A 23,990-nucleotide genomic window follows, 5' to 3' on the forward strand; every position below is an offset into this window, starting at 1 on the left:
GGGCATTAAATGCCCATAAGAGGCCTGCCCCTTTCTGAATGGAGACGGGAAGGGGAGTAGATGAAAGTCTGGGGGAAAGAAGGGGAGGAGAGGAAGGAGGGAAAACTATGATCAGTATGTAAAATAAATGAAAAAATGTTAATAAAATTTAAAAAGATAAAATCGCAGTGGAGGGTTGGAGAGTTCGCTCAGCAGTTAAGAGCATTTGTTGTTCTTGCAGAGGACCTGGGTTTGGTTTCCAACTTCTACATGGCTGTTTACAGTTATCTATAATACTAGTGCTGGGGATCCAACACCTTCCTGACTTGTGAGGGCACGAGGCATGCATGTGGTGCACATACGTTTATGCAAGCAACATATTTATACACATAAAAATAATAAAAATAATGAACCTAAAAAATTTTAAGCCAAGTGGAGACCAGACATGCCTCTCGTCCTGCATTGGAGATGTTGAGGCATAAGGATCAAGCACCCACATTAGGCAGCTTAGGTTTGCTTATAACTCCTAGGAATCTGATATGTTCCTAAAAACAAACAAAAACACTAAATGGCCAGGCAGTGGTGGCACACACCTTTAATCCCAGCACTCGGGAGACAGATACAGACCAGTCTCTGTGTGTTCCAGACCAGCCTGGACTACAGAGTGAGTTCCAGGTCAGGTTCCAAAGCTACAGAGAAACCCTGTCTCAAAAAAAAAACACCACCTAAATGTTGTGTTTAAATATTTAGTTATCTCTCTCTCTCTCTCTCTCTCTCTCTCTCTCTCTCTCTCTCTCTCTGTGTGTGTGTGTGTGTGTGTGTGTGTGTGCGTGTGTGTGTGTGTGCGTGTGTGTGTGTGTGTGCGTGTGTAGAGAGAGAGAGAGAGATTTGACAAGTGAAGAAATAAAGACCATAAATTTGAGCAAGAAAGGGGGTGAGTTGGAAAACAATACAGTTGTATTTTAATTTCAAAGTATAAAAAATACATTAAAAATACTAATAGTCAGACATGGGGCACACACCTTTAATCCCAGCACTCTGGAGGCAGAGGCCAGTGGATCTCTGTGAGTTTGAAGCCAGTCTGGTCTACAGAGCAAGTTCCAGAACAGGCTCCAAACCTACAAAGAAACCCTATTTTAAAACAATAAACAAACAAATAAGTAAATTATGAAAATAAAAAAATATTAACAGTCAAGATCTGTTGTGGTAATTTAAACTGAGCAATAATAATATCTTGAGTGAATCATTGAAATAACAATATGAACCAGCAGCTGTAGTAGGGAGTTGCGGGTTGCATTTCGCCACCCAGCTCCCGCCACCGCCCGCTAGCTTATGCCCCGAAATAACAACACACAAACTGTATTCTTTTAAACACTGCCTGGCCCATTAGTTTCAGCCTCTTAACCCATTTCTAATAATCTATGTAGCACCACGAGGTGCGCTTACCAGGAATTCAGCATGTCTGACCTGGTGGCTGGCTGCATCGTCTGCCTCAGAGAGCAGAGCTATCGCGTCTGTCCGGGAGAGGGGAGCATGGCGTCTCTGAGCTCACTTCCTCTTCCTCCCAGCATTCTGTTCTGTTTACTCCACCCACCTATGTTCTAACCAATAAAATGGGCCAAGGCAGTTTCTTTACTTTTTTAACCAATGACCTTCCTCCATCAAGCAGCAATAACATCAAAAGAAAAGTAAAACTAAGCCAAGTATGATGGCACACTCCTATAATCAGGAGGCAGAGGCAGGTGGAGCTCTGTAAGTTCAAGGCCAGCCTGGTCTACAGAGTGACCAGTCAGGGCTACACAGTCAGACTTCAGATTTTCAGATTTTGGAGTATGTACAAACTTTGAAAATTAAGCATCCCTTATCCAAAAACCTGAAATCCAAATTTCAGAGCATCCCAAATCTCAGGATTCTGGAGTGGGGAATGCATGTACCCTGTACAGGACAAGTAAAAGAAGTCACATTCCAGCTTGAGAAACTAAAGGGTGACTCAAAGAAGGCTAGAGCTGGAATAGTAGAGGGCAGGGGAGAGAGGATGAAAGAAAACGTGAACATCACAGGTGAATGAGAAGAATCAAGGAAGGAGAGAGTGAATGAAAACAGGGCAGAAGCAGGTCTAATTAGTCCCTGATGATGAGTGTGCCAGAAGAAAAACACAGCCAAGAACACAGGAAAATAAAGCATTATGAGTGGGAACCAGGAGAAAATAATAATCAAGGAACCGCACCAAAGGCTTGACCAGGCAATTCATTAAAGAAGAAATCAACTTGAACAAGCCACGCAGTAACAGGAGACACGTAAATTAAAGCAGAGTAATATAAACATGCAAATCCCGTAGACCTATATCATGATAACACTGACAAGGCCAAGCGCTGGCAAGGCTATTACACAATGGCTATTTTAATGTGCTGCTAGTAGCCAGAACCAGCACAGCTGCTTTGGGAGACAGCTGGGCACCACTTCGTAACAATGAAGTGACAAGGACTGTGAACCCCAGAAACTCCACTCTTGGGTATTAATTTTGCAAATAGGAAGCATCAGCCTTTTTGGTCTTTTACAACTCTAGATACTAGAAGGGTTTGAATTCAAGTGCTTTTCATTATATGGGTTCTAGCTGATATTTATCAGATTATAAGGCATAAGACACAGCAAACAGTGTATTAGCCATCAAAGTGTATTTTTTATTTATTAAAACTTTTGTTATAAAGGACTTGCAAATTAAAAACAACATACATGGAGCCAGGCAGTGGTGGTACACACCTTTAATCCCATACTGGAGGCAGTGGTAGGTGGATCTCTGTGAGTTTGAGGTCAGCCTGGTCTACAGAGCAAGTTCCAGGACACACAGAAACCCTGTCTCACAAAACCCCCAAAAAAGAAGGAAGGAAGAGAAAAGAAATGAAGAGAGAAAAAAAATTATCAGGCAGTGAGATTGACCAGACCCAAAGTCTATCCATCTCAATGAATTCCTATACAGTTAGAATAGCCATTCCAAAGGTGTGGCTCCCCACACTGAATTTTACAGTTTAACTATTTTACACATTTATCCACCACTACAAAAAAAATCCATGACAGAATTCAAACTAAAAACTAGCTAGCTTCATATCTTTTCTTATAAATCATGTCCATCTATATTTAATGCAGCACTATTCACAACAGCCAAGAAACATGAGCAGCCTACTGAGTTGATAAAGAAAAGATGGTAGATAAACACAACAGAATTCCATTCTACCACAAGGAAAAATAAAATCATAATGTTTTCACAAAAATGGGAATGTAGTAGGAGCTGCAGGCTGCGTTCCTGCCGCCCAGCTCCCAGCCACCGGCTATTTTTACCAGAAATAACAACAGACAAACTGTATTCATATAAACACTGCTTGGCCCATTTCTATTAATGTGTGTAGCACCACGAGGTGATGACTAATCTTGCCTAACCCATATCTTATCTTGTCTAACCCATATTTAGTAATCTGTGTAGCACCAGTCTTACCGGGAAAGATTCAGCATGTCTGACCTGGCAGCTTGCTTCATCACGTCTGCCCTGGAGAGGGGAGGTATGGCGTCTGCCTCACTTCTTCTTCCTCCCAGCATTCTGTTATGTTTACTCCACCCACCTATGTTCTAACCTATCAGGCCAAGCAGTTTCTTTATTAATTAACCAATGAAAGCAACAGATTGATATGACACTCCCACATCATGGGAACAATTGCAGATCATTAGATTAAACAAAATAAGCCAGATTCAAAAACATCATGTTGTCATCTACCACACACATAACCTAGATTTTAATTTTTACATATATGTATTTACATGTGAGGGTACAAATCTTGGGAGCTTTTCAGGCAGGGAAAACAAAAGAGGGTAGGAAAACCCATGGGACATGAAAGCAGAATCAGCATGCTGTGGGAGGGAAAGGACCAATGTGTAGGATAGGGCTGGAGAAAGGGTCATCAAAACAAATAGAAAAGGCCATAATGGAACGCACTGCTTTTTAGACTATTCTGGCTTGCTTCCTGTTGCTCTGGTAAACACCATGACCAAAAGCAATTTGAGGAGGGAAGGGTTTACTTCAGCTTACACTTCCAACAGTCCATCACTGAGGGAAGTCAGGACAGCAAATCAAGACAAGAACCTGGAGACAGGAACTAATGCAGAGGCCATAGAGGAACACTGGCTGGTTTACCCTGGCTTGCTCAGCTATCTTTTTTATACAGTCCAGGCTCACCTACTCAGAGATAGTACTGCCCAGAGTGGGCAATTCGGCAAGGAAGGCTGTCCCTCGTTGATGGGGTTTGTGCTTTCTCTACACTTTCACACATTATCCAAGTTTATACAAAGACCACCGATTATTGCTGTAACCAAGTAAGTACTGTCTGAGCAAGTCTCTGGCTCATTTCCTGTTTATCATTTTTCATTGGTTCCCCCAAATAAAATGTATTAAGAAGGATCTGTTCCCACCTTTTAACATGAAAGATATTAGTTCTCTTTGGCTATCTAAGCAAAAAATAAAATAAAATAAAAATAAATAAATAAAAAGTAAAAATAATCCACCTAAAGAGTTTAGTAACCACTGACGTAACCAGCAGGAGCTCAAAGCTCACCGAAGACTCCAGAATGGATTCTGACATCAGCAGAGTTGATGCCAACCCCCAAAGATGACCTGTGATCTCATTTCTTCCAACATATCTATCCTGAGGCAGTGATAAGACCGAAACCTTTGGTGACTCATGAGTATACTGAAGTCAGAAAGGGGAACTCCAAAGTATATATCTGAAAGTCGTGTATGCTGCCTCAAACCCTAGTCTCAGCATTTGGGAGAAGAAGCAGGAGAAGTGTGTAAGATCAAGGCCAGCCCGAGCTACATATAGAGACCCTGTCTCAAAAGAAAAAGAGTTGTCAAGGGCTGGCGTGTGACTTGGCAGTGGGGCATTTGAGTAGCATGTACAAGGCTCTCGTTTCCACCCCTAGCACCAAACACATACAGAGCCATCTTGGAAGGCACAAGATATACATCTGTGCCAAGATCAGTGGTGCTCTACCAGTGGAGATTCTGCCCTCCAGCACCCTGGGCACTCAGCAATTATCTTCATGTGGAAAGACAGGTGAGCAGGCTGCAACCTGTATCTGCTGGTTAAAGACAAGAGATGGTGCCAAACACCTTACAGAGCACAAAACAGCACCCACTTTCCCCCAACAAACTATCCATTGCCAATGAACCAACTTTTCTTTTTCTGTTATTGCCCAACCCCATTTCATGGAACCAAGAACCTCAAATATGCTAGACAAGTTTCCTAACAATAAGCAATCCTCCCCCCCCAACTTCCAGGCATAATTTCAAAGGCATATATGGGTAAGGACCTGCCCTGTGGTCTACATATAGGAAGAGTTAAACCTCAGTAACTGTTTTGATGTAGAAAAGGGTCCCAGGCTGCCCCAGCTCAAGAGCTACTCTAGACTCCTGAAGACCCATGCTCTGCCAATTCCAAGGAAACTGCCCTGCTGGGCATTATGCTCTCTATAGGAAGCCTTCCCACAGAGAAAATCCTAGAAAAACTTTCAGAGCCAACCAGCTCAGCCCCCTCACTAGAGAGAAAATGTGACAACTGACTGCACAGCATGGCATCATTCAAAGGGGTAGAAAAAAAGAGATGGTCATGACACCAAATGCATGGAATGATCCTTGCTACTTAAGTAACCAAAGAAACTAGCCTCATATTTACCTTACAGTTACTGCAACTAGGAGAACTGGGGAAAGCCTCAGAACTGGGGAAGCAGCATTTTAGCTGCGCCATGACAGCTCAGTGAGTTTGTGCCACAGTTTTGAAATTGTGGCTAAAGATCATTGGACACTCCTCCATTTGCAAAGCAGAATTTGTACTGTTACCTAGAATCTCAACTATCCTACGTGAGTCGTAGCACATAGAGAGCAATGAAAGCAACACTTTGGAACTTCCAAGGCTAGCTGATTAAAGTCATACTCAGGGCATATACCCAGAAGTGCTGGAGAGTGGTGTTAGGGTTTCATATAACTCAGGCTGGCCTCAAATTGGCTGTGTAGCCGAGGCTAGCCTTGAACTCCTGATTCTCCTGTCTCCACTTCCTGCATGCTGGGATTACAGATCATCCAATGGTGATCAAATCACCACTCACTGAACCTCTCAGCAAGCTTCTGGAAGGGCTGAGTCTAGATTAGGTTCAAGAGTCTCTGAGCCAGGCTTCCCAGGCATCCAAGAGCAGCAGAGGAATGACATGCAAAATGTCCAAAGTAACAGTGGATACAAAGCTGGAAAAGCAAAACCATCAGGTAGGAGACACCACTGGAAAAGGAAAGTCAGTGAATATAGAAAGTATATTCCCTGACCTCAATGAAGCTCCTGATCTTAGGCCCCTCTGGGCAGCCAAAACAAGCCTTTTCATTGTCATCTCACTACAGCAACGCCAGGCCCTTCCCTGGTACCCACAAATGCCCATTCAAATGGCTTCTGTGCATTCGTTACAGTTGCCCGTTATCTACCTCGTGAGGAGGGATGAAGACATGGCCTATAACATCAAGAAAAGAGTTGAAAACTTATCAGAGCTCTGAAGACTGAAATGTTATTTTTAACAAAATCTCAATCGTTTGCTTTTACCAATAAAGACTCAGGAGCCAGATACTGGGGTGAAAGGCTGCTAGTTCCAAGAGGCAGAAAAAGCACCCACCTGACCTTCCTCCTCCACCAATGTTCCAGAAGCCTCCTTCTACGCTGTCTCCAAACACCCTCCTCAAACTGAATGGCCCTCCCTTCTACTTCCTGTGCATCTCTCTATCCATATTCCTGACTCCCTTTCACTCTCTAAGGTTTTTCCTTAATTATCCTATGTTCACTTCCTATCAATGGTTGCTTGTTCTGCCTCTTGACCTATAGCTGACTTTATTTGTTCCTCTTTACAATATTCAAGCAGAAAGGTCTTGGATTAAAGGTGTATGCTAGGGTTGAGCCACACCACAACTAGAAACAGTCTTTTCCAGTAAATCATGCAATCTCTGGGTTCACAGTGTGATCAAATATCCTGCAACACTGAAAGAGTCTCCAGATCCTGTAGAAGACTAACTGCATAATGTTGATCCCAGAAACATTAAAGGAAAGAAAATTCTCTCTGTCCTCATGATGCCCAAGTCCCAGGACTGAGACAGGCAGGGCTAAGTAGCTTGAAGTCAATCCTGCATACTTTCTGGGGCACATCTATCAAACCTGATACCCTGAGTCAGTCCACAGGTTCTTGCTAGGATCCCAGCCTGGCCACTCAGCTTTGCAGCACCTGGGGCCACTGTGGTCATGCCCAACTGTTGACAACCAGTCCTAACACACAATTGTGTGCACCTACTTGTTGAAGGAGTCTGCTTATGTGCTCCCAGCTGCCCAGATTCCTGAAATAACCACACAGAAACCATATTATTTGCAATACTGTTTGGCCAATAGCTTAAGCGTATTTCTGTCTAACTCTTATATCTTAAACTAGCCCATATCCATTAATCTGTGTATCGCCATGTGGCATCTGTCTCCAGCGGAGCTATATTGCTTCTCTCTGACTCCGCCTTCTTTCTCTCAGCATTTAGGTTAGTTTCCCCCCCCCCCCTCCAGCTCTACTCTGCCCTATAAGGCCAAGCCAGTTTTTTTATTCGTTAACCAATAAAAGCAACACATAGACAGAAGGACCTCCCACATCACCTACTTCTGGTTTTTTGTTTGCTGAGGCAGAAGGCTAGCCCCAAACTCAAGATCCTCCTTCCTCAGTTTCTGGAACACTGAGATTAATAGGCATTAATAGGCATGTGCCACCACACCTGGCATAGTTAGGAGATCATTCAGTGCTTTTTTTTTATTTTTATTTTTGGTGTGGTGTGGTGTGGTGTTTTGGCTTGCATTGCTTTACTTTGGTTGGTTATAATCCAAGGCTAGCCAGGAACCTGTCAGGTAGTCCAGACTGTTGTAATTTTTAAAAGGTGTAGACTGCTCTCAAACTCACAGCAATCCTCCTACTTCATTCTCCCAAATGCTGCTGGTATTACAGTCATGGGCTGCCACAGCCATTTTACTTCTTAAATTTATTTATCCATTCTTTTTGAGGTACTGGAGATGGAACCCAGGGCCTTGCACATGTCAAACACATGTTCTACCAATGAAAGCTCCAGCCTTGTTAATTGTTTTAAACAAATATATAATTTATATACCATGCAGTCACCCTTTCACTATGTATAATTCAATGGTTGTTGAAGTACTTTAAGATTGTGCAAGCATCACCTTTCTTTATTTCCAGAACATGTTCATCACTCTGCAAAGCCTTTATCCTTTAAGCAGTCACTTCCTATCCCCTTCCCCTAATCCTTAGCAACCACTAATCTATTTTTTTGTTTTTATAAATATGCAATCTCTGAAATTTTCATGTAAACAATGCTGTCAAGATTTGCAAAGTGTATATCTTAAATGTGGCCTGGAACATATAGATGTAGGATTAATATGTGCTAACCTGAAAGGGATTCACTGGAAGACAGGTCCTGTGCTGAGCATTTCAGACACTCACACTTATTTAATCCTAATAACTGCCACATCAGGAGGATTATCCCCATGGTTAATTGAAGAAACTTGCCAGAAGGTTCCTAAACCCTTTAGAGCTACACGTTTTCCATGTAGGAAGTAAGGTATTGCACACTACTTTTATTTCATTGTTTAAATTAACATACAAAGTAATGGGCTTCACTATGGCATTTTCATCCATATACTGTTATACTTCACTCATGTTCACCCTCCCTATTGCCCATTACCATCTCCTAGTCTTCCTTCTGCTTCCTTCTTGCCTTTAGGTGATGTGGGAGTCCCCTCTGTATGCTGTGAATGATGGGGAACTTCAGCCAATCACATTCCGTTTAGGGTGTGTCCCCCTGGGGCCACACAAAACAAATAAAAACATCCAGGTGCACTTGCCTCTTCCTCTTTGCCCTCTGTGTTCCTGGATAGCTGGAACCCTGATTTGTAAGTTTTCTTTCTTCTGTTTATTAAAGCTGAATATTATTTTAAGTTGGTCTGGTTAATTACAATATTCCGATCGACCATGCCTATCATGTGAATACCATTGGTGAATAAAGAAACTGCCTTGGCCTGTTGATAGGGCAGAATTTAGGTAGATGGGGAAAACTAAACTGAATGCTGGGAGGAAGGAGGCAGAGTCAGGGAGAAGCCATGTAATCCTGACAGAGACAGGTGCTGGAAAATTTACCCAGTAAGCCACAGCCACATGGCAATACACAGATTACTAGAAATGGGTTAAATTAAGATGTAAGAGTTAGCCAATAAAAAGCTAGAGCTAATGGGTCAAGCAGTGATTTAAATAATATAGTATCTGTGTGATTATTTGGGGGCTGAGCGTCGTCCTTCAACATTTAGGTCATATATGTATATGTATATGTATATATGTCATATCTGAGAAAAAAAGTTATCTTTTCCCCATTACCTTCTCTTTTTCTTGCCACATTACTACTCCCCTACCTCTCCCCAACAGTCTTGGTTTATCTTCATGTCGCATAAATGTAAATATATGCATGCATACATATATAGACTCAGCATCTGAGAGAAAACCTCTGGGTATTTGTCTTTCTGAGTTATTGTGCTTAACATGATGACCTCGAGTTCTACCCACTTTCCAGCAAGAAATATATTTTTTTCTTGTTCAAAGATGAATAAAACTCCATTATGGGGTGGGTAAGATGGTTCAGTGGGTAGAAGTACCTGCCATCAAGCCTGTTGACCTGAGTTTGATCTCTTTGACCTACATGATGGGAAAAGAGGATCAACTAAAGGAAGCTGTCCTCTGACCACCACATGTGCCCCGTGGCATGTATGTGCCCCCAATAATAATTATTATTATGTAATAAAATTGTTTTAAATTATTTCAAAACTCCATTGTGTAAACGTACCACATATTCATTAGCCATTTGTCAGTTGATGGGCATCTAGACTGGTTCCATATCATGGCTATTGGGAACAGTATAGTAACAAAGATGGTATGCAGGTATCTGTGTAGTCTGTTAACTTAAGGGCTTTTGGTTACATACACAAGCATGGTAGAGCTAAATCATATGTGAGTTCTATTTGCAGATTTTGAGGAGTCTCATACTGCTGTCCACAATGGGTGCACCTGTGCACAGTCTCATCAATGGTGACTAAGGCCCTCCCACACCATCATCAGCACCATTCTAACCTCAAGCAATTTTAATTTGCATTTCCCTGAAGACTAAGGATGTCAAATACTTCCTCAAATATTTCTTAGCCATTTGTATTTCTTTCTTTCAGAGCTGTCTATTTACTGGTTGGATGGTCCTTACTGTCCTGGAACTAGCTCTGTAGACCAGACTGGCCTCGAACTCACAAGATCTGCCTGCCTCTGCCTCCTGAGTGCTGGGATTAAAGGCTGCGCCACCATGGCCCAGCTCCATTGTTTTTCAAGACTGCAACACATCATTATGTATGTCAAAAGGCAGAGCAGGTCACAGTGTCAACCTTCCTGGTTTGGCTAATGAATGTGTGTGACGCACTAAGAGTCTGGCTCCTGGAAGGCCTTCCTAAGGAACAGCCCCTGTTAAGACTCTTACATACACAGCTGAGGTCCTTCTCCCTGGTGCTCAGAAGAACAACTTCCACACTCTGGATACCTTCAGATGACAAACCTGTCCTCAGAAGATACTTCAGAAGAAGTAAGATACATATTGAAGTTAACTCCCCTTTGTCTTTAGAGAGTGACTTTGAGAGGATTGGGTTTTTCCGAGATAGAATTTCTCTCTGTAATAGCCCTGGCTGTCCTGGAACTCACTCTGTAGACCATGCTAACCTTGAACCCAGAGACCTGCCTCCCTCTGCCTCCCTAGTCCTGGAAATGAAGGTGTGTGAATGAGTTCTTAACCATCCTTTCAACTTTAGCTAAAACCTGAGTCTACTTCCTAGAACCTGGAGGAACTTACACCTTATTCCCAGATGTGTTTCTGAGACTTCTGTATGCCTGCAGAGGTTGCTGAGGCACAATCCATTACTGAGGACTAGGAACAAGAATAAAGGAACACTGGCAGAGCTCTGCAGACCCCAATACAGAAAAATTGGGTCCCTACCTTCAAAAGAAAACTACATCTGGCTCAGTGTTCTTAGATCAAGAAAATATCACAGGGTGGCACTTTTATCTGTGTTGAACCCTGGTTATTTCTTCTAATATGTGACCACAGTCTCCTTACTTGGAGCAAGGATAATAGCTAACCTTAAGAATTATTGTGGCGATTCAAAACAAGATAATGCTAGGTGTGGTGGCATACAAGTATCAGCCCAGGTCTCAGGAAGCAGAGGCAGGAGGATCAGAAGTTCAAGGACAACATTGGATACATAGCAAATTTGAGGCTACCAAATTGGGTTATATGAGACCCCATTTAAAAAAATAAAAGGAAGGAAAGAAGGAAGATATATTTTATACTTGGCACACAGAAAGCACCCAGGAAATGGTAGCTGATCAATGAAGAACACATTCCTGGGTCAAGGACACCTTTGTGATTGTTAGTCATTATATGGACTGATTGAACAGGTTTAGAGAACTCATTTACAGGAAGCCACTGAAGGTTAGCAGTGGGGCAGCCTCCAGGTCTAAATTATACCCAGTGGTTTAAGATGGCTACTGTGGAGTCACAGAAGCCTGGGAGCAAACCCTAGCTGCCAATTAATCACTTATGACATCAGCTCTACCCGCTTCCTCAGTCTCTCTGAACTCAAAGCTTGGCCATTTACAAGTCTACTTTCAAAACCCCCATGCCATAAGATGCAATTATCTAGCATGCACAGGGTTTCATGTTCCAATTCCAGTAAAGGAAAATAAAAGCTCATTTGTAGTCTTAGGAATCTCCTACAGTGTTTGGAACACAGCTCTCAAGGATAAGGTGGCCTATCAGATGGATACTTTTCTCTACAAAAGCTCATTTGTTAATAAAAGTTTAACCCCAAAGAGAAACTGAAAAAAAATCAGCAGCTCTTTATCCTTGAGATTGCTTCCTTCTCTCCACAGCAGTCTATCCTGTAGATCTGCTGTCTGAGCTAATTTTCCCCCTCTACCAAGTTGTCGTTGCAGAGACTGAAGACTTGGCTTTCTTTACCCTCTGCATCATCAGTTCCTAGAACCCAGACTGGCCATACCTTTGTAGCTCGCTAAAAGGTTCTTGTAGCAATTCCAGCAGGGTTGTCCTTAACTATTTCTGTATCTTTTGTATAACTTCCTGGGCTAGGTGTTCTCCTCTTTACCAGTGTTCCTTATATGTGACATATATCTTACTAGAAGGCAGTGCTAGGACCAAGTTTTGTCTTCCTAAGCTTGTGTTTTTCATGGATAAATTTGCCTTCATTTTCAGAAAGCTCAAAGCACAATTCTTGCTCAGTTACAATTACACGGTTTTCTTGAAGCTGTTTTGGAGTTTTGTTTTGCTTTGTTTTTTTCCGTGATGTGGAGACGGGACATAAATAAATGTAAGAAGACTCTGCTGGTACTTGTTTACGATACTATTTCCAAACACAGACTGTATTTATCATAAGAATATGCTACTCAGACTTGAATGTTTCTGCAAATTACTCTAAATAAAACACTGAATCTGATTCAGGTCAGGATCAGGGTGCAAGATATCGCATTTCTGAGAAAATCCCAGGTGATGCCCAGGTGGCTGGGCCTGGTGCACAAATTGTGTTGCACAAGGTGGAAGAAACTTGTTTCTTTGATTCAGCACAATTTCTGTGTCCATCTCCTCCAAAAAATATGGCCAAAGTCTCTAGAAGTGTAGGGACAAACACCAATAGCATGTAGAGAACTAATTAATATAAGACCCACAAGTTGCCCCCTCCCGCCCCATTTCCACTTTGTCCCCACTCTAAGCCCACCGAGATCTAGCCAGGAAGTCACATCTCCAGATGTTTTTGCTGCAGGTGGCCTCATAGCCAATTTTCAAAATGACTGCTTTTTCCAAGGTTTTCCCAAGATACACTCCTGGGAACAGCTGTTGTCACCAATGGTGGCATCTGCTTGGCCAGCATTTTAACATTCTAGTGTTTTAAAATCAGTAAGAAGGGTCCCATCACTCATCTTCGACTATATAATTCACAGTGCGCTCAGTCCCTGAAGCCTCAGACCCTCACCCCTAGGCCAAGAATGGCCAAATCGCCCAAAGCCCCCACTTCAGGCCGGTCAGATGGGGGCAGGGCCGCTCATGCGCAGAGCGACCCCCAGGCCACAGGGCGGGGTCCCTGGTTGCCCCAACCCCCTTCCACCTTACCTCTCTGGACCAGGGTGGCCAAGGAGAAAACGAAGCAAATGAGGAAAGCAGTACGCCAGGCCACCATGGCTGGGAGCAGGCGCAGGGGCCTGAAGGAGCACGGTTAGCGCAGGAGGGCCCGAGGGGGCGGGGATGGGAGGAGCTGGGGAGGAGGAGCCCGTCACAACCGCAGGGCCCCGCCCAAAGCTGGCACCCGTCGCTGCGGTCAGGAAGGACAGAGGAGAGGCGCGCCTTAATACCCGTGCTGGGGGGGGGGGGGGGGGGGGGACTCCTCAGGGCCCAAGGCAGGAGACTGGGCGACACTGCCGTCTCGGGGACTCCGCCGCAGTCTGGAGGCGGGGCATAGGGCGAGGGCGGGGCTCGCAGACACTCGTTCTGTTGCGCGATCTGGATTGGGTGGCTTGCCTACTCACTGCTGCAGACCCCTTCCCACCCTATCGTCGCTAGGGGAATGTCAGAAGAGGCCTGCAAGCCCCTGTAGGGCGCCACCAGAGGCCAGGGTGTGGGAAGCAGCAGTGGAGACGGTGCTCAGGAAAGGCCACTCCGAGGCCACTACACACCGTGGCACAGAGCTGGGGTGCAGCCAGCCAGCGACCTTGGACCGCACCTTCCTCCTCTAGTGCAGGTCCCCCAGCTGAGAGGTTTCTCCGACGCCTTGGCCTCATTCGCTGCCGCCTGCTGAAAGCTGCAGCAAATTCCCTGCCTCAAACTAAAGAACTGGGCTATTTGGGTAGCTGCTGGGACCAGCAGAGACACCACAGCAGGCAATAAGGAGGGTGGGCTCAGTCCAGAGCCAAAGCACTGAGGAATAGTTGCTGAGACTTGGGTTAGAGACAGGGTTACTACTACAAAAGTTCACAGCCGCTCAATCGATCAGAAAAAAAATACGCCCCATGACTAACAAACGCGCTTCAGTCTTTTCCCATGAATCTCGGCAAATAGAGTCCACCTCCCTGGCGGCGGGAACGCAGATCCCCTCACTAGTGCCACAACCAAAAGCCTACTGCAGCGGGGCCTGCTGCTGCAGAGTAGCAAAAGCTCCCAAGAGGAGCACGGCTACAACCAGCTCTCAGGACAAAGAAATCAAGGCTGTTCACTGTGGCAGCATGGAGCCTGTCCACGCCTCTGTCTTTGGTCACTTCTAATGATGGATCCTACTGCCATTCCCAGTGTTCCTGGTCACAAACAACACATATGCACACACATGAATATCACACATACACACACACACCCCGTCTCTCAGCTCTTTCTCCCTCTCCCTTTCTCTATTTTTATTCTATCCATTGCTCTAAATATGGGACTGGGAAACAAACACACAAAGTGCTAGGAGTAGACCTTCCCATGGGCAAAGCTGGCAGGAACTGGAGCTGAAGAGCAGAGATAACTGATTTCTTCTGAGGGAGTTTTGAGACAGGGTTTCTCTGTGTAACAGTCCTGGCTGTCCTGGAACTCACTCTGTAAACTAGGCTGGCCTCAAACTCACAGACATGCGCCTACCTCTGCCTCCTGAGTGTTGGGATTACATGTGCCACCACCACTCAGAGGTCTTAATTTCTTGTAACAGCCTTATGTGTGACCTCAATAATCAAGGAAGGAAAATGAGTGAATGGGAGCACCTTGACTTTGAGAAAGTAACCAGGGGATCCTGCAGTCAAAGGGGCCAGGAGAATACTGGCAGGCCTCCTGCAGAGTGGCCAAGAGCAGAGGCTTTCAGAACCCAGGAGCAGAGCCTGTGAAACAAAGGAAGTGGTGAGATGGAGTGTGGTGAGGACTGGATGAAACTGAGCTGTCATGTGGTGGCAACAGCAGATAATGAGGCGGGACCGAAAATGTAGGCTTCTCTGCAACACAAGATCATCTAGATGCAGGAGCAAGAACCAAGAGAAAAGAATGCTGTTATAATATAGCACATGACACCAAATAAACAACCTTCTCAATTGAAATGCCTGAATAAGGCTATGAGATAACTCTCCCTTTGTAAGATGATATATCTGGGGCCCAGTGTGTCTCTCAGTCTCTTATAAGTGGAGTTAATGTGAGTCTGAGAGAACTGGTGAATCTTTCCGTTGGCAAGAAGTGCCCACCTAGAACTGGGTGAGGGTGAGAGATTCAGTCCAATCATTGTAACCCTATTGACTTGCAACTGAACATGAAGCTGGTTTACATACAGGAAGTCCAACACTTAGAAGCTATGACCCTTGCTTACCCTGTCCGCTATACACAACATCCTTATTACCAGTGCATCTGAATTCTGGAACCAATGCCTGACCAAGTATTTTGCCAACACACTACTCCTTTCTCCTCACCTGTGCACCTAGATCTTCCCTGAACTTCTCATGTCCCCGATATTGAAAAAAGCATTTAGGCCTTCAAGCTCCACTCTTCAAATGCCAACCTTTTTCACAAGCAAGAAAATGTCCACAAAATGTTCATTATCCACAAGAGCCAGCAGGCCATCCTTGGAGCATAGCAGTTGTCCTGAGTGATCTGAGAACACTACTAGTGACCCCAGTGGCTTCCCAGTGGGAGAAATATGTGAACAGAAAAACCATGATGTCTTGGGGGCCCTGGGGTTCAGCAGCTTGTCAAGACTATGAAGTTCTGTTGCTACCCAAATAAACATCTACAAAACCCCTCTCACAAAATATCCACCCTCAATTCTATATACCAGCCACTTTTTCAAGAAAGCCTCTGTAATGGGAAAAAGTAAAAGCTGTGCAGTTCCAAGGGCCAGTGGACCATGAGGGATGGTGGGTCCCAGGCGGGGAGTTGCAGGCAGTCCTCGGCCCTTGGCAGGTGAGAGACCTCGGCGGTTCAGCCAGTGCCAAGAGGAGCCATGACAGGTGAGACACAGAGACGGATAGGCACGCCATGCACAGAAACTGGCTATTTATTTAGTGGGTTATGGAAGGGAAAGGAAAGGGGAGAAGGGGGAAGAAAAGAAAGAGGCACAGAGAGAGAGGGAGGGGGAAGAGACAGAGGGAGAGAGGGAGAGAGAGAGAGAGAGCAGAAGTTACCTCTTTAGGAGAGAGGAATAGAAAGAAAGGAGCTCAGGCTGGAAGCAGAAGGATGAGCCTCTTGCCTCTGCAGACAGGGAGGGAGTGGGCAGGGCTTGTCTCTTAAAGGGACAGGACAGACCATTATAGCCTCCTTCACCCATTGATATGGGATTCCCCTCTCTATGCTATGAATATGTTTTATTACCATTGGTTAATGAAGAAGCTACTTTGGCCTGTGGCAGGGCAGAATAGAGCTAGGTGGGAAAATGGAACTGAATGCAGGGCGAAAGAAGGCAGAGTCAGGGAGATGCCATGTAGCTGCTGAAAGGAGAAAGACCTCAAAACCTTACCAGTAGGCCACATCCTCATGGTGATACATAGATTAATAGAAATGGATTAATTTAAGTTGTAAGAGCTAGCTAGCAATATGCCTGAGCCATCAACCAAACAGTGTTGTAATATAGTTTCTGTGTGATTATTCACATCTGGGTGGCCGGGAAACTAAAGTGCAGTCTCTATTTACAGCCCGTGGCCAAAAACAGCCCTAATAGGTGGTATCCACCAAGAAGACCCTGACACTGCTGAAGATATCCATCAGGAGAGCACTGCTGCCCACGTTGAAATTGTTCTTTCCTGCTGGTTGTGGTGCTTCATCCTTTCAATTCCAGCACTCAGGAGACTGAGGCAGGAGAATTGCCACAATATCAAAGCCAGCTGGGGCTATACAGAAAACCTTCTAGCAAAGTAAAGCAAGACAAGCAACACACCAACAAAACCCTTTCCTTCCCTGATGTTTCACCTCTGCCACCAGTAACACATAGGAACTGACAGAAAGAAAGCAAAGATGAAGGCCTACCCTTTATCTCTGCAATACAAAGGGACCCAGCCAGTGTTCAAGGCTTTAGTTGCCTCCCTTAGCCTTAGGCCCTAATGCCTGTACGGCTCTTCCTGGACAGACACCCCCCCCCCCACACACACACACACAGCTGCATGAAGAGTGAGCTTAGGAAACAAAGATCTGTCCATCGACCTAACTCCCCACTGAGTTCCCTCCTCCACAACTAACCTCACACTCAATGTTCTGGCCAGTTCTGTGCAGAGAAGGGAAAAGAAGCCCAGAGTACTGACCTTTATTCTGAAATTGTGAACTTTGTTGCTGTACAAAAGTCCTTTATTTCATGGGACATAGTAGTGATTTGTTAAAAGTGCTCGTTGCACAAAATTAAATATTCGAAAGCCTACTACTCTCCAAATTGAAAAAGAAATAGAAAACAAAAACTAACAGGCAAAATTGACATATATTTGAGCCTTTAGTCCACGAGGACCCAGCTACAAGGCAGCTGGCAGAGTGTACCTCATAAGTGAACAGAAACTATGGAAATGGAACCTGCCCCTCTCCCTATGTTTGACTTGCAAGCAAATTATCCTCCAAGTCTCCACAACACTTTTCATCTCTCCTCTTCTCATATGGCAAGGACTGGCCAGGCCTTGAATGCCATGACAATTGCAAAGGTTTTGATCTGAGAACAAAGGGACGCCATTGAAGGGTGGTAAGGAATCTGCAGCATGACATTTCCTATGGTTCATGGAAGATTGACCAGCATCACATAGGAGGAAAAGGTAGGAATTCTCCATGGCCACATAATGGGATTGAAGGAGTTGTCCGAGCCTGGTTACAGGGCAAGGGAAATGAGGAAATTCAAGGACACAGGGAATTGAGCCAGGAGATGGAGGCAATTAGAGCGAAGGGCCTCTGTAGAGAGTGGAACAACCTCACCTAGAGAGGATTGTTCTGTAGAATTGATTAAAGGCAAAGTGAGAGTACACCCAGCCAAGAAGAAATAGTTCCCAGAGAAAGGCTGAGAATGAAGTAAGGACCAGAGATGAAAAGGAACACAAGGAACAGGAGTTGCCAGAATTACCTCATACAAGGCTTGGGAACCAGGTGACGTTGGCACTCTCCTAAAGCACAGAAAGCCTGAAAATGGTTTAGAATGTATGAGATACTACTGCAAAGGGGGCAAGATCAGATTACTGGTGTTTTATAAATCAGTTTCTACAAGGAACCTCAGAACCCTACTGTATAGAAGCTAGAATTTGCCTTAGAAACCCCTGTTATACTAGTGTGAGAGAGGCCCCTGTTGGATCCTAGCAAACGAAAAGGGGGGTAGGGAAAAGGAAGGAGGAAAGAGGGAGTTAAGGGAAGGAAGGGAGAGGACAGAGGGAAAGAGGGAAGAGGGAGAGAAGAGGAGGGTTTGAGGCTAGAGTCTCACAAAATGCTAGGCATGTACGCAACCAGAGAGCTACATGGCCTCCCCTTGGAGCTAAGGGGCTTTCTTAACACCCCAAGATCCACACAGTGGTGAAGACAAGGACAGTACTAGTCATGTGGTAGTTGTCCAGAAGGAAAATAAGGTGCAAAAGGCCACCTGCTCCTCACTCCTTCTCAAGGCTCATTGCGATGAGAAGGAGCCCTCCTCTTTGTCTATCTACATGCAGAGTAGCCAGCAGTTTCAGGAATCCTGCATGTTAAGTCAGGCTGGGCCGAACCTTCCACCTGCATGTTTTCCTAATGTGAGAGGGCCCTCTGCACTGTTCTTTTTAAGACCCAGTTGAGTTAGTGTGGAATTTGCCTAAGCACTTGGCAAGAAATAACTAATATGTCCATAATATTTCCAATGCAGCATCTTCCACTCTGAATCCTGACCTCAGTCGGAACAAGAATTAGTATTTGTTGGATTTTATTTAACATGGCTGGTGAAATATCTCCTTGCAAGCACTTGAGAGATACAAATCACAGAATCAGCATCTGGGCTCTTTCTGCTGTCTTTTCCTGTCAGCGAAGCCAACCAAGAAACCTTACAGGGAAGCCATAAGACACAAATGCCAACAGAGCTCTAATTAGGAGCTATGCCATTTTGTTCAACTAGGGCGTCCTAGAGATATCACAACATCTGAAACATGTGTCCACCTATGTCACCACAATCACTGCTCCTCTTCTGTCAAGTATTTTTCTAGCTCAGCAAATGGCGTCACTGGTGTCCCAATTGCTGGGGTCCCAGATCCTAAAGGCAGCCGTGAGCTTCACCTGGTCACCTGTATCCATCCCTCTGGACACAACAGACTCCTTTAGAGCATTCTGTACCCAGCAGCTAGAGGGAACCTCAAAGGTAGCCGCTCCAACAGCAGCCCTGCAGCCTTCTGTTAAAGGCTCCTCATCTCACCAGGAGTAAATCTAAACTCCCGTCCCTGGCCAACAAATCCCTCCAAGCCCCATGAGATCTGCTTCAGCTCCTACCTTCCCACAAAAATTATCAGCTTATGAGCCACTTGCAGCCATTCTCCATTTCCCCTGTCTGTGGTGACATTTTGTTTGTGCTTTAGCAAATTAAGCTTGCCTGAAGATCAAAGGTGTGTGCCACCACTGCCTGGCCTCTAAGTTAACTAGTGGCTAGCTCCACCTGCTGATCTTAATGCACAAACAAAATATCACCATAACTGTCCCCAGCCCCTGGAAACTACTAATTTCATTTCTGTCTCACAACTTTTCTTACTCTAAATTTTTCATATGAAGGAATTCACATACTATGTAATCTCGGTGTCTGCCTTTTTCCATGGAACATGTTCCCGAGGCTCACTCACACCACACCACATAGTAGTCCATGTCTATAGCTATAATGCAATATTGAGGCTGGGAAATATATAAAGAGAAGAGGTTTAGTCCAGGTGGTAGTGACACACACTTTCTGCCTAGGCAGAGGCAGGGAGATCACTGAGTTCGAGGCTAGCCTGGTCTGCATAGTGGGTTCCAGGACAGCCAGGACTTCATAGAGAAACCTTGCCTCAGAAATGAAATAAAGGAAGGAAAGGAAAAGGAAAGAAAGAGAAAAAAAAGAGGTTTATTTGGCTTACAGTTTTGGAGGCTGAAATCTTCAAGAACTGTAGACATGAGAGGAAGGGGTCACAAGGGAAGGCAGGTTTTTTAAGACTTCAGGGTCAGTCTTGCTTTTGAGCTTTTTTACATAGTAATCAAGGCTGTTCTTAAACTCCTGGTCTTCTGGTCTCTACCTACCAAGTGCCAGGATTGCAGACATGGAATACCATACCCAGTGTATTAATTAGTTTTCTTGTTGCTCTGACAAAGTATATGGGCAATTTCAAGAAGGAAGGCTTTATTTGGCTCACAGTTCACAATGGCAGGGAAGACATGGTGGTGGTACTGTCGCACGGCTGCTCACATTGCTCACAGTTCACAATGGCGGGGAAGGCATGGTGGGGGTACTGTCGCACGGCTGCTCACATTGCATCTGTGCTTAGAAAGCCAGCAGAGATAAACACTGGTGCTCGGTTCACTTTCTCATTCCATAAAGCCCAGGACCGCAGCCCATGGGATGCTGCTGAGCACATTCAGGGCTACTTTCCTCTCCTCAGTCAAATCTCCCCGAAAACTCCCTCAGAGACACAACTGGAGTTCCACAGGAGCCAAGTCTGACTCTTCTGAGAGCAGCGTCCTATGCTAAATTCCACACTGAAGGTCGTCACCCAAGACTCTTTTGAGAAAGAGATTTATTTGGAAAGGAGGAGTCCAGGAGAGTGGCTACCTCAGCTCTTAACTGAAGGGGTCTATATAGGGCTTCTTAGGGGCGGAGTTTTCGCACAGAGAAGGGGGACAGGTTAATTTAGTGGCTGCCCACAGAAACAGCTGACTTGAGTTAGTGGAAGCTCACTGACTCTGAACAGCAGGGAAACCTGCATTGTCCAAGACTAGGTCCTCTGAATGTGGGTGATAGCTGTGTGGCTCAGGCTGTCTGTGAGGGCACTGGCAGTGGAACCAGGATTTATCCCTAGTGCTTGAACAGGCTCTTTGGAGCCCATTCTCTTTGGAGAGGTACTTTTCTCAGCCTAGATATAGTGGGGAGGACCTTGCTCCTGCCTTAATGTGATGTGTCAGACTTTCCCCTTGGGAAGCCTTACCCTTTCTGAGGAGTGGATGGGGGAGGAATGGGTAGAAGATGGAGGGAGTGGGAGGAGGGGAGGGAGAGGGAACTGGGATTGGTATGTAAAATGAGAAAAGATTGTTTTAAAAAAAATTTAAAAGTTAATGTGAAAAAAAGGAACATTTGTTGTTCTTGCAGAGGACCCAGCCTCAAATTCCAGCATCCACATGGTGGTACACAACCATAAATAACTCAAGTTCCAGGGGTAGCAAGCAAGAAACATTCACACTTAAATTAAATCTTTCAAAAATTTAAACATACAACTCACATTGAAACTCTCTCCACTGAACACAGACTCCATGATACCCTCTAAGTCCAAAACAATTCCTTCTTCACTGTATGTCTTTGTGGGTTAACTTCTCTGAGCCCTCCTAAACGCTGGTTTATTCAGTATGTTCTTTTCTGCCTCGCCAATTTAACTGAGCATCGAGTCACCTACGCTGTAGTGTGTCTTAGAATTAAAGGCTACATCTTTCTTATGTGAGCTTTATCTCAATTTTTTTTAAAAAAAATGCTTTCTAATGCATTACATTTGTGATTTCACCTTTTCATTAGCATTGGCTTCGGGGAATGAGAACCAATCAAGCTCCTAGAATCTGTCAGCTAGAGGTGGCTATCCAAACACACATACCTCTGGCTCCCCTCTGCAGGCTGGTAACACAGTATGCACACAACCCAGTCTCCATCTTAAAGTGGATTCTAATGACATGGCTCACACAGGCCTTCAAAGTGATTGGAAGATACTTAAATATACAAAAGAGCAAAATAATTGCATTTTGAGGGAGAATTATTCTAGATGAAATGTTCCATTGCAAGTTCCATAGAAGTGCACATGTGTTCTGAAGCCTGGGGAACCTTGAGTTCACAGCCTGCTTTGGTATTAGTTTTGTATGACTTACAAAAAATTGCCCAAAACCCAAAAGCTGAAAATGCACACATTTATTCTGTTACTCAGTGGTTAAAAACACTGGCTGCTCTTTCAGAGGACCCAGGCTTGATACTCAGGAACCACTTGGTGGCTCACAAAGAGGTTTAAACTATGGTGTCTGGATAGTCTAGAAGAGAAACTGTTTCCTTGCCTTCTTCAGCCACAGGAAACTCGTGGATGTCTTGCCCTACAGATGGCCCTTATGTTATGTCAAGCACTATTCCACCACTGTCTCTTTCTTTTTCTATTATCTAATCCCTCTTTGCTTCCTTTTCATAAGGACATTGGGGTTTGACCTAGCTAATCCAGGATAACCTTCCATCTCACTACCCTTAACATAATCACATCTGACGATCATGTTCCTATATAGACAATATTCACAGGTTCCTCGAACTAGGACATGGATATTTGGGGGTGGATAGATACCATTTCGCTAGACATATATGTCATTACCTGTTAATGTAATGACCTTGGTGACCCTGAGCAACCCCCTTGTTACTGATGGCATTCCAGATGAGTTCCACCATGCCCAGCATCTGTATGTGAGTTCTGGAGATTGAGCCTAGATTCTTATGCTCGCCTGATACATGTTTTAAGGCACTAAGTTTTAGAGAACTGAATGAAGTTTGGTAGAGCAACCTTAAGACACCATTACAACTTTCCTAGTGTGAGATAGGGACTTGAGAATTGGTGTCCAATGACTTCTTGCCAAAGAGTGTGTATTGATATGAGTTCTGTAAAAGACAATTTCCTAAATATTCTTTAATTAGTAGCTTATTCCATGGACTAACTAACAGGAGACATAAGAGGGCCACAGTCTTCCAACCTGTCTTGCCAATTTGCTCAGGACACAGAATTCTGCCTGTTTTGCCTGGATTTATAGGCAGAATTTGTGTTAACTCATCTATGCTCAGACATCGGACATTCCATCTGTTCTTCATGGCAGAGCAGAGTGTGGTAAAAAGGAGGATTCATTTATTGTTTGAGATAGTCTCACTATATAGCTGAGTTTCTTCACGAGCCTCCTGAGTTCTCTGACATTACATGTGTTCAATGCCATACAAGATTAAAGGTACATTCTTTCACTGTCTAAATATCCCAGCTCTGAGCTGTGTGTGGTGATGCAAGCCTATAACCCCACTCCTCAACAGGTTGATATAGAAGGCTCATGATTTCAAGGCTAGCCCAGATACATAGTAAGACTCTGTCTGTGCTAAGACATACTGTATCTCTCTCAGCCTCTCTCTCTCACTCACTCACATGCACCCACACACACGCATGCACTTGTGCTCACACACGCGCGTGCACACACACACACGCGCGCGCACACACACACACACACACACACACACTTGTCATCTCTTCACGATCTACTCCCAAAAATAATGAGCACTCGTTATCCACTGATTTGATTCTCATGTTTCTCTTTTCTTTTGTTTCTTCCACATAAGGTAATTTGTACTGTTTAGAAAATCCTCAGAGCCTTGGATGAAATTTAGTGAGATGTCAGTGAAAGCCGAATTATATGAAATGAAAAGATTACAAAAGGACCCCCTTAGTTCTGGCTTCCCTCTGATCTGGACTATTCTGTAGCCTCCAGAGGGTCATTACTAGATTGAAAAGGAAGAATGAAAGGAACAAGGGCCTGTGGACCTTAGAAATCTTGCCTCACGGCCTGGCAACACATACTCTTTCCCAGGCTTTTTTGTTGATTGACCTTGGCAGGCGCCATACTGGCTCTTCCCCAAGTACCTCTTGGCTTG

At 44.6% G+C, this 23,990-nt stretch overlaps 1 protein-coding gene across 2 annotated transcripts in view; it reads right to left on the reverse strand.

Moving 5' to 3' along the window:
- The window catches only part of Cd99l2 (CD99 molecule like 2), an 82,608-nt gene extending 69,071 nt beyond the window's left edge, over positions 1-13,537 (reverse strand). The window contains exon 1 of one of the 2 annotated variants that reach the window (XM_041640994.1): positions 13,304-13,537. In XM_041640994.1, the coding sequence (XP_041496928.1) occupies positions 13,304-13,370 (67 nt within the window). In that variant the 5' untranslated portion in view covers positions 13,371-13,537. The remainder of the gene's footprint in view (positions 1-13,303) is intronic. The other variant, XM_041640995.1, reaches the window with a different exon arrangement.
- Positions 13,538-23,990: the final 10,453 nt, after the last annotated feature.

The sequence above is a fragment of the Microtus oregoni genome, unplaced genomic scaffold (assembly GCF_018167655.1).
Source record: "Microtus oregoni isolate MIOR12 unplaced genomic scaffold, Mior012 000067F_000, whole genome shotgun sequence".
NCBI classification, from domain to species: domain Eukaryota; kingdom Metazoa; phylum Chordata; class Mammalia; order Rodentia; family Cricetidae; genus Microtus; species Microtus oregoni.